This window comes from Callionymus lyra, chromosome 6 (genome assembly GCF_982586985.1).
Source record: "Callionymus lyra chromosome 6, fCalLyr1.hap1.1, whole genome shotgun sequence".
Classification (NCBI taxonomy): domain Eukaryota; kingdom Metazoa; phylum Chordata; class Actinopteri; order Syngnathiformes; family Callionymidae; genus Callionymus; species Callionymus lyra.
In genome coordinates, this window is record NC_141823.1 from 35791079 (window position 1) to 35803256 (window position 12178).

General features: G+C 38.5%; 1 protein-coding gene across 2 annotated transcripts; it reads right to left on the reverse strand.

The window, feature by feature from the left end:
* Positions 1-2640: 2640 nt before the first annotated feature.
* Positions 2641-11297, reverse strand: hnrnph3 (heterogeneous nuclear ribonucleoprotein H3 (2H9)). Of its 2 annotated transcripts, XM_087792977.1 has the most exons (12): positions 11237-11297; positions 10627-10719; positions 7080-7235; positions 6866-7009; positions 5466-5604; positions 4764-4972; positions 4422-4517; positions 4229-4335; positions 4022-4157; positions 3880-3936; positions 3476-3550; positions 2641-2989 (listed from the first exon to the last, which is right to left on the reverse strand). In XM_087792977.1, the coding sequence occupies exons 2-12, from the start codon at positions 10712-10714 to the stop codon at positions 2922-2924; spliced, it is 1275 nt and encodes a 424-aa protein (XP_087649103.1). In that variant the 5' UTR covers positions 10715-10719; positions 11237-11297; the 3' UTR covers positions 2641-2921. The 2 variants fall into 2 exon arrangements, with proteins under 2 accessions (XP_087649103.1, XP_087649104.1); XM_087792978.1 differs by lacking the exon at positions 3476-3550.
* Positions 11298-12178: the final 881 nt, after the last annotated feature.

A 12178-nucleotide genomic window follows, 5' to 3' on the forward strand; every position in this document is an offset into this window, starting at 1 on the left:
GAGCAGAATGAGAAAAACACTTTATCTCAATTGGTTCTCATTTAAATCTAGGAGATGTACATGTGACAAATAAGATCTCCTCTTCTATTTTGCTTTGCTATGGGACTTCAGTGGGAGCAGTTCCTGAAAAAATCCACATGTCCAAGTTATGCATCAAGCCGAGCAGACTTCCTCTCCAAGATGGTACCTGATGAGCGGACAAGGTCATGCGCCGCAGCCAGCTGGCCATTCTGAGCATCACAGCCACATGACGTTGTAATTCATATAAGATTCCAATCACTTGTAAAACTTTGCGATACACCAGATATCCACCAGCTCAAAAAAGCAGAAATCCGGTTAACATAAATCCAAATAGGTAGATGTCTTCCATGTGCTTCACGGAATGAACTGACAGACACAAGATCTTCCACTTTCCCCAGGTGTCCATCATGTATTCAACCATGTGCGATTCTACAGGAAATGTGTGCTCCCCATCACCAGCTCTTTGGCTTGAAAATAATGTTATCCATTGCATTGACAGACCAGCTGACCAGATCCATAGTTGGTTTGGGATTTTGGAGAAAAGTCGAGTGAATCTCTGACAGGTAAGAAGGGACAGAGTGCAAGAGGGAGAGTATAGGGAAGGAGCTAAAGAAAATGTGACCGCCTTCTTCGAGATCTGTAGTAAGAAGAGATGTTGTAACGCCTTTGGATGGAGAAAGTAGAGAACATTAGACTGCGACCTTCTGGTACCCTGTCTTTATCTTGTTGATCTAAGGGAATAGACAGTAAAACCTACAATGAAACAAAGAAATCCACGAGTACTAGGAACAGTGAAGAAGACTACACCATGTGGGTCCCAGTTCAACCACTGAATCCAAATGCAAGTCTTCAGGCCTCAAAACATACATGTTCAGGCTCAAGACGAAAGAAGAAGAGGGGAGGATAAAAATCAACTTGTAGATATGGAACATGAAGACTACATCCAAGGAAGGATGCCGCACTCAAACTCTGATGGAGAAGATGAGGCAGTAATGTATTCAAAAGATGACCAAGAAGCTGAGGAAATCAGGCGGTCAACAAGATCAAACAGACCAAGACATATCCTTATCTATTATGAGTTAGGAAAACTTGGTGTTAAAACCTGAAGAAAATGTAAAAAAAAACAACAACAATTAAGTTGTTAGTTCCAGAGTTGCACACAAACATTGGGTTAATGCTACAGCTACAGTATGTAATGGTCAAAATATAAGAATTCATTTTGATGCACATTGAACAGGTCTGTTAATTATTTAGAGCAAGAAACGCAGTTTAACTTCTTCTGTAGTCACTGCAGTAAAACAACAACAAGACTAGAGTCACGTTTTCTCTGAATCTATGACTTTATTTACAGACTATCGTCAAACACATACAAATTTACACGGTAACACCGGTGTTTCAGTATGACTGATATTTTCAGAGTATAAAATGTAACCTAAACATTTATGGTCTTTGAAAGGGTTTGGGAAAATGACCAAGTCAAGACAGAGCTACAAACACAATCTTTTGCAGGAGTGTGACTTCAACCTTTATTATTATCTCAACACATACGACTTCCTTGTAGAGCTTGAACAACGTCAAGGCAGCATTATCGTAAATCCCTCCTCGCCTCTGAATTCACATTAACGAGTGAAAGTCGAGTCAGTATTGATCCATGACTGTGCTTTCATTTGGTTATACATTTTCTTTTGTCTCTTCTTCTTTGGAGCAGCTTTTGCAGTCCTAGCTTAATAGTGCATTTACCGCATAGACCTCTGTATTTGGACTGGACAAGGAAATGTGGATGTAACGTATGACGTAAAGAAGTCCAGTCATTTGTAGTCGTTTCATGTGGCATGAGGATACCACACTCCTTGAAGTTTTTTTGTGGCAGTACAAGCGACACAGACCACCTTAAGCCATGGTAGAAGTCATTCAACTACTTGTACGTCGATGTATCATCACAAATTGTACAGTATGAAAATATTTAATAAAGGTGTCATTCTTACCTAGTCTTGCTTTAGGGTGGGGTTACTGTACGTTTATAAAATATTGCATGAATTATTCATTAAAAACATTTCACTGACAAATTTTAGGCTTGTTACATCACAGTGGTGGCCTTTATAAGGGACATACGTTTGGTGACCATCAGAGTTGTAGTTAAGAAGTTATTACAAAATGTTAACGAAATATTGAAATATCTCTTAAAAAAACCAAACCACAAAAATAAAGTGCTAAAAAACATTTGAAACATATTCATCTGGTTGGAATCAGTCAACCTTTTTCAGTTTTCCTAATGCATTTATAGAGGGACACTTTTGAGGCTTTTGCTCCTTCTGAAATGCAATCTAGACATGTTTTCTTATAAAACGATTGTTACTAAAGGACAGCTATTACCAGAGACACACCAACCTTTCACTACCACTGGGAGGATCACGTCTCTCAGAAAATGAGAGAAATTTGAATTTTGGGTGAACTATCACTTTCAAGTCGAAACAATAATTGTCATCAAATGTATTCAGCAAAATGTACAACAGCTGGATGGCGTACAATGTCACAGCTAAATATTAAAAGTGGAACACAACTTAATAATACCACATCTGTGATGAAGATTGAAAACATTCATTTAAACAGTCATATGTGTCAGTTTCCAAAAAAGAAAAGTTTATTATCAAAGCCTATGCAAACATTTTATTCTTTTTAATATTATTATTTTTTTTTAATTCTAAAAGAGAAAAACAGAGAAAAACGTTTTGGATACGAGTTACAATTTTTGGCGATAATCTGATCTATTGCAAAAGATTTATTGTGACAGCGCTTTTAGTCCATTCTCCTCTTTTGGGGAAAAAATTATTAAATACAAAAAAAGAAAAAAGATTGGCAGACAACGCTTAAGAAAGAATGGAAAGAGATAGATGAGATCGTCAGTATGTGCCTTGCAGTCCGCTGCTTCGTGAAGCTCCACCAGAAATTCTGTAGTAACCACTGCGACCTGAGGGTTATATCAGACAGAGGGTTAGGAGGTCTGTTATCTTTGATTCCTAGATGATACACCAACAGAGATGGATGAAAGATGCTACTTAAAGACCTTACTTAAAGGGCAACTCAACAGAATAATGGTTATGCTACCAGGCTTTGAAATCGGGTGCTCTATGAAGTTTTATTCCAACTTTACGCCACATCCCTAAAGAAACAGTTGGCATCATATTAGAGTTTAAGGTTTATAAAAAAAAATTGTTTTTTTAAACCCAACATTGAGGCCTAGAGCAATGACCCATGCCGTTTCTGCTCCAGCTCATTGTCTCTACAGAATAGGGATATCATTTCCCCAGTACTTAAGTTAATTATTTTCTGAAGATATAACAAGCTCCAGAATTACACACAATGTCCATCTAAGACAATACAACCAATATGAACAGAGAAGTGGGAATGTCCAGATAAATTCCAAGACCAAACCCTTAAAACAAATTTTGCTCACGTGTCTTGTAACTGGTCCAATTTCTGGAGGAATCAGGTTCACTCTCCTCCCTTTCATCCTCAGAGCTCATTGGTGCTGTTTATGAATTAATTTATAATGAGAAACAACACCGTGGTCAGTTGACAAAACGACCACTTTACTTGTACTGACCACATGACATGTGATGAGCATTCAGGTAGGTAGACGAGTTGACAGACAATTGATGCTCAAACTTAAAGTTCCTTCATACTAGGAAATTTGCGAAAAGCCCTGAAAGGAGCATGTGACCATACCAGGAAGGGAGTACAGCCACATTCAGCCTGAAACTAACAGCATGAATTTGACCAAGATGCTAGTCCAATTGAATTTACATCATTCATGATTTTATCATAAATGCTTCTTTACAAGCATAAATAAGTACTCACTTATTTCAGAAGAACCACTGGATGTGGAATTGAGGAACAGCTCAATGTAGCGGTGTTCTGCAAAAGAAACAAACGGTCACAGAGATTTACTTATCATTTGTTCCTGGACCTTCAGGTTCACTCAGTCTTGAAAAACACGCACGCATGTGGTTCTTGTCTTTGGACATTGCAGCCACAGCATCTTTGTGGCAACGGAACTCCACGTCTGCCTCGCCGGTTGACTTTCCGCTTGGAGCCACGTCAATGTGAACTCTCAAAGGGTTCAATGGAGCAAAGAACTAGAAGACACAAACGTTCTTACCAAAGGTTCTGGTAAGTTTTGCGTGACATTTGTAGAAAGGCATCTTACTTTGGCCACGTCCCCTTCTGTTGCACGAAAGGGCAAACCCCTCATGTGAACAAAGTGACCACTTTGGTAAGTTGAGCCACCGTCGTTATGCCAGCTGTAACCCAGCCCTGCGATGTCATGAGTGGGGCACGCTTAACACACTTCAGCACAACCAATAATAACCAAGCTCCACTCTAACTAGTCATCACATCACCTCTTCCTCCTCGCTCTCCTCTGCCACGGTCATCAAACATGCCGTTCCCAAAACCATAGTTATTGAATTCGTTGTAGTTGTCAAAGTTACTGTAGCCTAGGAACAAACATGTTATTACCATATGAGCATCATGTTTAATAAATCCTCCCACCAAAACCACTTTCAATGTGGATACAATGGTAACACATTTACTTGACACGTGCGTGCGTGCGTAGGTGTGTGTGTGTATACATTTCAATTTCAATGAAAACAAATGATAAACAGAGCCCATTCTACATACAATATAGTATAGTAATTAGTAAACATAATATTTAGTTATTCAGTAATATTCCTCAGCCTTACCTCCTCCGTAGCCTCCAACACCACCACTCCTCATGTTGTCCAACATACCCCCATTTCGACCACTGCCAGGCCCATTGTACCCCCCTCCTCTTGAACCTACAGTCATTGGTCGGTCATAGGGTCCTGGCCTCTGGCCTCCTACCCCCCTCCGAGGAGGTTCATAGTAGCCTCTGATCTCATTGCGGCTGCTCTTAAAGATCTCTATGTACCTGTGGATAGTTAGTCCATGGTGGGGAAGGGAGGGGCAGATGCTAGTGTTAACAAGAGGATATTGCCATTTCATGAAACCACACATATGATTTGAACACCAAGATTATAATGTAAAGCACTTATATTTTAAGTTTAAACCTGGAGCTAGCAGTGTCGTCATAAACTTGATTTATGGCTGGGCATCTACCCCAACCTCACCAGGCGGCCTTCAAGGTCCACAAACAATAAATCAATAATACCCCATCTACCATAGTTTATTTATTTTATTTATAAATGGGCTGTATATACAAAATCAAATAAACTCCCAGGTCAAAGAACGGAAAATTGAATGCAAGAGAACAAGCTTTTCTATAAATTACACACATTTAATCCTTATACACTTTTTTTTTCTAGCAGACCAACCTATTATCATTAAATAGAAATACACAATTATAGAGCCCACCATAAATCCCAGAAAAGAAGCCCAACCCAGTCCCTTGCCCTCTGTCCCACCTGTGCCCTATCCTTTCCTTGTGTTTCCCCAGAGCCTTCTCTGCTATCTCCTTTGATGCAAACTGCACGAAGGCTTCCCCTGTGCTCCTCCCCTGGTAGTCCATTGGCAGTGTAATCCCATTTGGCACGATTTTCAACCCTTCAACCCAAGCACACATAAATAGATTGGTCGGTAGGTTTAGAAAAAACCCTCTGCATCAGTGTCGCTTTCAGAATGTCATCACAGCAATTACATTGGTGGATGTTAGACAAATTAAAACAAGAAATTAAAATGGGCTAGAGAAATGAACAATGGCCTGGAGTCAGCTGACAACGCCCTACAATAAACACATTTTATTTATTTTAAGAAATCATTAATTAATCAGCAAAGTTGTGTGCAAAGATCAGTGTTGCTCAACTGACTATGCAAACAAAATCATATTAGTATCAGGTAGAATGAACATGCTATATAATAAAATGTATGGTTACATCTACAAAGATAAAAAAAACAATTATCCTATATTCATAAAAAAATAATTTTCAACAGTATATCAAATTCAAAATCATCCCAAAAACTCCGGCAACATGCGGTTTTAATGTAAAATATCAACTGCAACCGAACTAAAGAAAATGCAATCTTAACAATTTCAGACATTATTAATATATTATTATATTATGATCAACAAGTTACACATAGGGCTGAACGATTAATTGTATTTGTGATTAAATATAAAAAAGCAGAGAGAGGCATTAACTTCCGCTGTAAACAATGGCCTCAGGTTCTACACTGTTTATTGCTCTATTAGTCCCTCAAGTCATCAAAGCTGTATACCAACATTACTTACTTACTTATAATCCCATAGCTCTTTATTTTACCTAATTAGGGTTGTGCTTACTGACCAAGAAACATTTTCAGGTGGTACACTGCACTCAAGGCGCTCTGTCAAAATGTTTTAGTAAGACTTTGGTGAACTACTTTGTTCGCTTAATGCACCTTACAGTATAATCTGGTACGCTTTATATATGAAGAACGGTGAAAATATACCATTCATTGAAAGTGCGCCTTATAATCCAGTGTGCCGTATAGTGAGGATAATACAATATAAATATATAATATAGTTTAGTTTATTTATTAGTTTTATTGTAATTTTAATTATTTCTTGTGTTTAAGGAATGCATTGAACCAGGACATTTAATTGCACATAAGATTGCAATCGCAAAATTGAGGGGAAAAAGGAATCGTTAATAGATTATCAATTAATATTTTATATCCATTTCATAATCGTTCAGTCCTAATTACTCAATAGTATTTTTAAAGGAAGCATTGGGTTAAACAGGAGTTTCACATTTGTCTGAATATCACACTCAACACATGATGAGTCTATACTAGATTAGAAAAGGTGTTGCGTGTGTTCTTGTACCTGAGAAGAATTGAATAATTTCTTCCTTGCTGCAACCAAAAGGCAAACCACGAAGTCTTAGCATGCAGCCACTGCTGCCATCATAGTCAGCATAACCGTTGCGTTTCAGCACCCAGTCCATTTCACTGCGATTCGACTTGAACACTAATGTACACATATAAATTATATTTACATCATTTGATTAAAGACTTAGTCAGATTTATTTTTGCCTTACCTTCTATATATCGATGTCCCATGTATTTACGGTCTTTGGCAAGGGCATTTTTGAAATCCTCCAAAGTTTTTACTTCAATAAATGCCTCTCCACTAGGACGGCCTTCTTTTGAGAAGGTGAAACATACGCCATCAATTTTTCCCACAACGTCACAATCTGTAGATAATATATAAAAAAGAGTAAAATTACTGCATTTAAAGCATTTGGAAATACATTTCCATCATGACATACAAATGAATGCTGTCTGGACACATTTTATTTGAGCAACTTCATGTGGGGTGACCTTCAAGAAAACAGAATTCTGGAACTTTTATATGGAACCATCTCAAGGATGGGAGTTTGCAGCAGTCAGACACATGTAAGGAACCTACTGAAACAACTGGAAGATAAACACGTCTCTATCATACATTAAAAGATATCTGCTTTAAAGATTTAGTCACTCATGTACGACGACCGCCCAGAAATTGAAAAATGTTTTTCTGAAAATCTATATTTTGATTGTTAATTTGATAGTGACATGTTACAATAAGTAATTTTCTTTGGTTAATGTGGCTGATTGTATTTTATACATTATTTATACATTTCAAGTTTAATGTTTAAGCATAATTGGTAGTATTTTTTAATAATATTTTCTTTTCTAAATCCATACATTTTCAATACCCATCAAGAAATAATGCTGTATTTTTTGGTATATTACAATCGTATGGGAGAAATGTGATTAACTGTATATCATGAGATTCCATTTATGTTATCGTACACATGTCACTCATTTTTTTTAAACAAGTTTAATCAACTAAATCTATTTTCCAGGTGGAACCACTGACAAGCATACAGACAGAAGGTCAACTCTGAACCTGCAGTGAGAAAAGAATATCTTGGAAGGAAAAATGGCAAAAAACATTCTAGGTGAGTTAGAGTCTCTGAGTACACAAGATTTCGGGGTAAAACAAATACATAGTTTAAAATGTATTTCATATCACTAAAGATATGTCTCAAGCATTACGGATCTATGATCGTGATGCCCTTTTCAACATCAGAGAGTCGATGGAGGACTTCACTCGCGACAGTTACCAACGTCCCGTGAACCTGTTTCCTCCTCCGCTTCTAATCGACTAGGACTCTGGAATATCGGTTGATCTCTGGGTACCGGTCAATTTCCACAAGAGACCGAGAAGGAGATCCGGAGTACAGGTCAGGATGAGACACGCAGTTGCGATCGCTCGAAAGAACTCTGACGTCATCGGACGTCATCGATGTTTGATCAACGTTCCTCTCACTGAAAAGTGTGATGACACATCAGCACTGCCGTCTGCCCAGATCTCAACGAAAGGTGGTTAGATTTCTTCATTTCCTCTCTTTAATTCAGCTTTTACAACAGAGTTGAACGTGAGTGAAAGCTGTCACCCAATGGACCCCTGCTGTTCTCTTCAAAAGATCCTGTGCGTCAGTGACGTCATCGGTGCTGAACGTTGGACTTTTGAATGTTCGCTCCATTACTAATAAATCCTTTACTCTTAATGATCTTTTTACAAGAGTTAATTTTGATTTATTATGTCTTTCTGAGACTTGGCAGAGAGAGCAAGAGTTTATACATTTGAACGAAATCTGTCCAGTAGGATGCGCCGTCATGGGGAAGCCTCGCCTCTCTGGTCGTGGGGGAGGTCTTGCTACAGTTTATAGGGAGAGTTGTTCTTGCAAGGTGATTCAGACACAGGAATTCACTTCTTTTAAGTCTCAGATTGACACACAATAGAAAGGTCTTGTAGAACCAACCAAGATCATCTAACACCCGCCTGGTCCTGTGGATGTGTTCTTGAAGTGACTTCTTATCTTCCATTATTCAAATGGAATCTGTTCCTATTCTTGGAGGCTTTAATCTTCATGTTGATGACGTCACATCTTTCTCTGCCAAATAACTTGTAACTTCAACAGAAGCCTTTAATTTTGAGCAACATGTTTCTGAACCAACTCATCAAAAAGGCCACATTTTAGGCTTAGTTTTTACTCTTGGCCTGGACGTTTCTAATGCATCTGTACATGATGTCCATCCGAGTGATAATTCTCTTGTCTCGTTTAACCTGGACTTCATCCCTGAACCTAAGCCTTTGAAAGTTAGGTCTCAGAGACGTGTCATCTCAGCCGATACTGCAGACAATTTTTCTGCTATGTTTGACCCTCTTTCCTTTGATGACTGCCCAAGCGTGGACAGTTTGATTCACCGTTTTACTACTCATGGATCATAGCGATATTCCTGAGAAGTTTCAGTCTGGCTTCCATAATCACTCTACGGAGACAGGCTTACTGAGTGTCCAGTGACATCATGCTGTCAGCTGATTCGGGTCAATACACTGTTCTGGTTCTCTTGGATCTGTCCTCAGCCTTTGACACAGTTGATCACCAGATCCTGCTGGGAAGACTTAAGTGTATCTGCCAATCAAATGAGGTCTGAATCGGCGGATCTGTTGTGTTGAGTACCTCGAGGTTCTGTTCTGGGTCCTTTATTGTTTTTGCTGTACTTGATTCCCCTGGGTAAAATCATTCAGAGATTTCCTGATGTTCCTTATCACATTTTTTCTGATGACATCCAGCTCTACTGCTCTTTTGATCCAACTGAGCCCCAGTAGCTGAACAGCTTAGTCAACTGTTTGCTAAAAATCAAACAATGGCTCAGAGAAAACACTTTGCAGCTAAATGTGGACAAAACTGAAACTCTGGTTATTGCTCCTGATGATAAGGTGGGTGTTGTATTGGACACAGACATGTCTCTAGTTCAACACTGCAGAAAACTGACCACAAACTGTTTCCTTCAACTGAGAAAAATCTCTGTTGCTCTTAACCTTTGGAACGATCTTCCTCTCACTTTGCGCTTGATGGATTCTACCTACTATTTACAGACTACCGACTATTTTCTATTACTTTTATTTGTTCAGGCTTTTCCTTGATTTTCTGGAACTCCTGTGTTGTTCTGAGTTTTATCTTATATATCTATATATTTTAGTTTAGTTTATTGTTTTGATTGTTTAAGCGCTTTGTGACCCTGGTCTGGAATAGTGATATATAAATACAAATTACTTACCATTTTACTTGGTCACTTTTATGTTCTCATCAAAAAAATAATTAAAGAACAACGCAGCCACCCACAAAGTTAAATTTACTACAGCGATGACAAAGAGCCTTTCTTACAGGCAGTTTAGACGACGCGTTTCTTCATCACTGGGTCACAAGCAAACAAATGAACCAAGGAAATGGTAAAAGTTAGATTTCAGATTAAAAGGGGTATTTGAAACTGCATTAAAAACATGACATGCCCATTATAGAATTCAATTACGAATCAGGGCACCTATGTTTTGTCTTTCATAAACAGTTTTTCTACATCCTGGTATATGTTGAACTATATTTAATGTTACATTAATATATACATTATGAGATAAATCACAGTCGCCCTTTGATTAACTTTTTTAGGGTGTATAATACTATTCTTTCAAGTGTACAGTTGAACTACTAAAAAGTCTTATCTGTCAATGATCCCCTTTAAATGTATGCTTACCGGAGAAAAAAGTGGCAACCTCTACTGGAGTGCAGGACCAGGGAAGTCCTCTGATCCGGACTACATAACAATCTTCATTTGATGACATTTTCACTGAAGAAATAAAAACACAAGGTATTTAACATTCATTAAGAATAATTTATTTTGCAATCATACTTTAAAGAAACAATAGGTAAACTGAATTTCACTTTGTCGTTTATAATAAACAACTTGTAAAAACAATGAATTGTAATGCACAATTATAAGATAAATTGCAACTAATGATTATAAACGGCGCGACATAGACATGGAGCCCAGCTCACTGATCGGTTATTTCCTAATTTGACCTGCAAAATACATAGCACAGATAGCACAAGGAGATCGTATTCAACTGAGACATCAGGCAAGAATGAACAAGCCACGTTGAGAAGAAAACAGCTCCCTAAAGAGCCATTTGGGCTTACATTTCACGGCTAGATGCTAACGGATAGCTCTGGGACACAATAAGCGCTCAAATATAGATGGTATAATAACGTCAAACAAATCTTTAAATATCTGGCATTTTTTTGTAATACAACCACTTACACATTCTTAAAATAACAGGGCGAACGTGGAATGAAACATTGCTTACCAGCGTCTCGATTGCCCGAAATAACACGTAAGAGGTACAGTAAACGCTCTGGGAAATCTGCTCGATCTGGTAACGCATGCGCAATGGCCTGTTTCGACCCTTCATGTTTTTACGGGAACCAGATTCGGACAAAAATTTAGCGTGGAACATGATCTGGGAAATCATCGACCCATTTGCGCATACGTGTTGCATTCAAAATACATAACTTAATTTAAAAAGACGACTACGTAGTGTTGTAGGGACAGTTTCTGCCCCCCGTCCCCAGATAAACGGAATAATAACGCACAACTGTACAATGCAATGGAAATTAGCAGTGTGCTAAATCTGTTGCAGCCATCTTTTTTTATGTAACTGCACATTCTCCTTTTAACATAAACTGAACTTAACCGCAATCAGTAGCGGTTGTAGGTACGGGCGAACGGGGCAGCCGCCCGGGGCGGCATTTTTTCATGACATACGGGGGGCGGCACGAGCGCTTGATAACAAAAATTAAAATGCGCCTCTTCTGCAACACGGCTTTGTATGAGGCAATCTGGCGCCCCCTGCTGGAGACATGGCGCCCCCTGCAGCAGCTGCTCGCTGACAAGATGCAGCTGTGAGTGAGAGAAGAAAGGAGGGGGGGGGGGGGGGGGCGGGGGGCGTGGGGGACACTTCACCTCTGGGTCTCTCTTTATAATTCCTGCACGTTCTCTTTTTTATGAATTGGTCGAAAATAAGTAATAAAAAACGTCATCATTGATGATTTTGCATCAAGGAAGGCCAGAAAGGTCAACTTTTAGCATGCGTGTTCTGGTCTCATTGGAACAGTGTAATATATATATATATATTTTTTGAGTGTGTTATTTGTGTGATGAAGGATTTGTGCTATTAAGAATATTGTTCCTATATTTTATTTGTATATTATTTTTTATATTATTTTTTTTATTTCATACATCTGATATA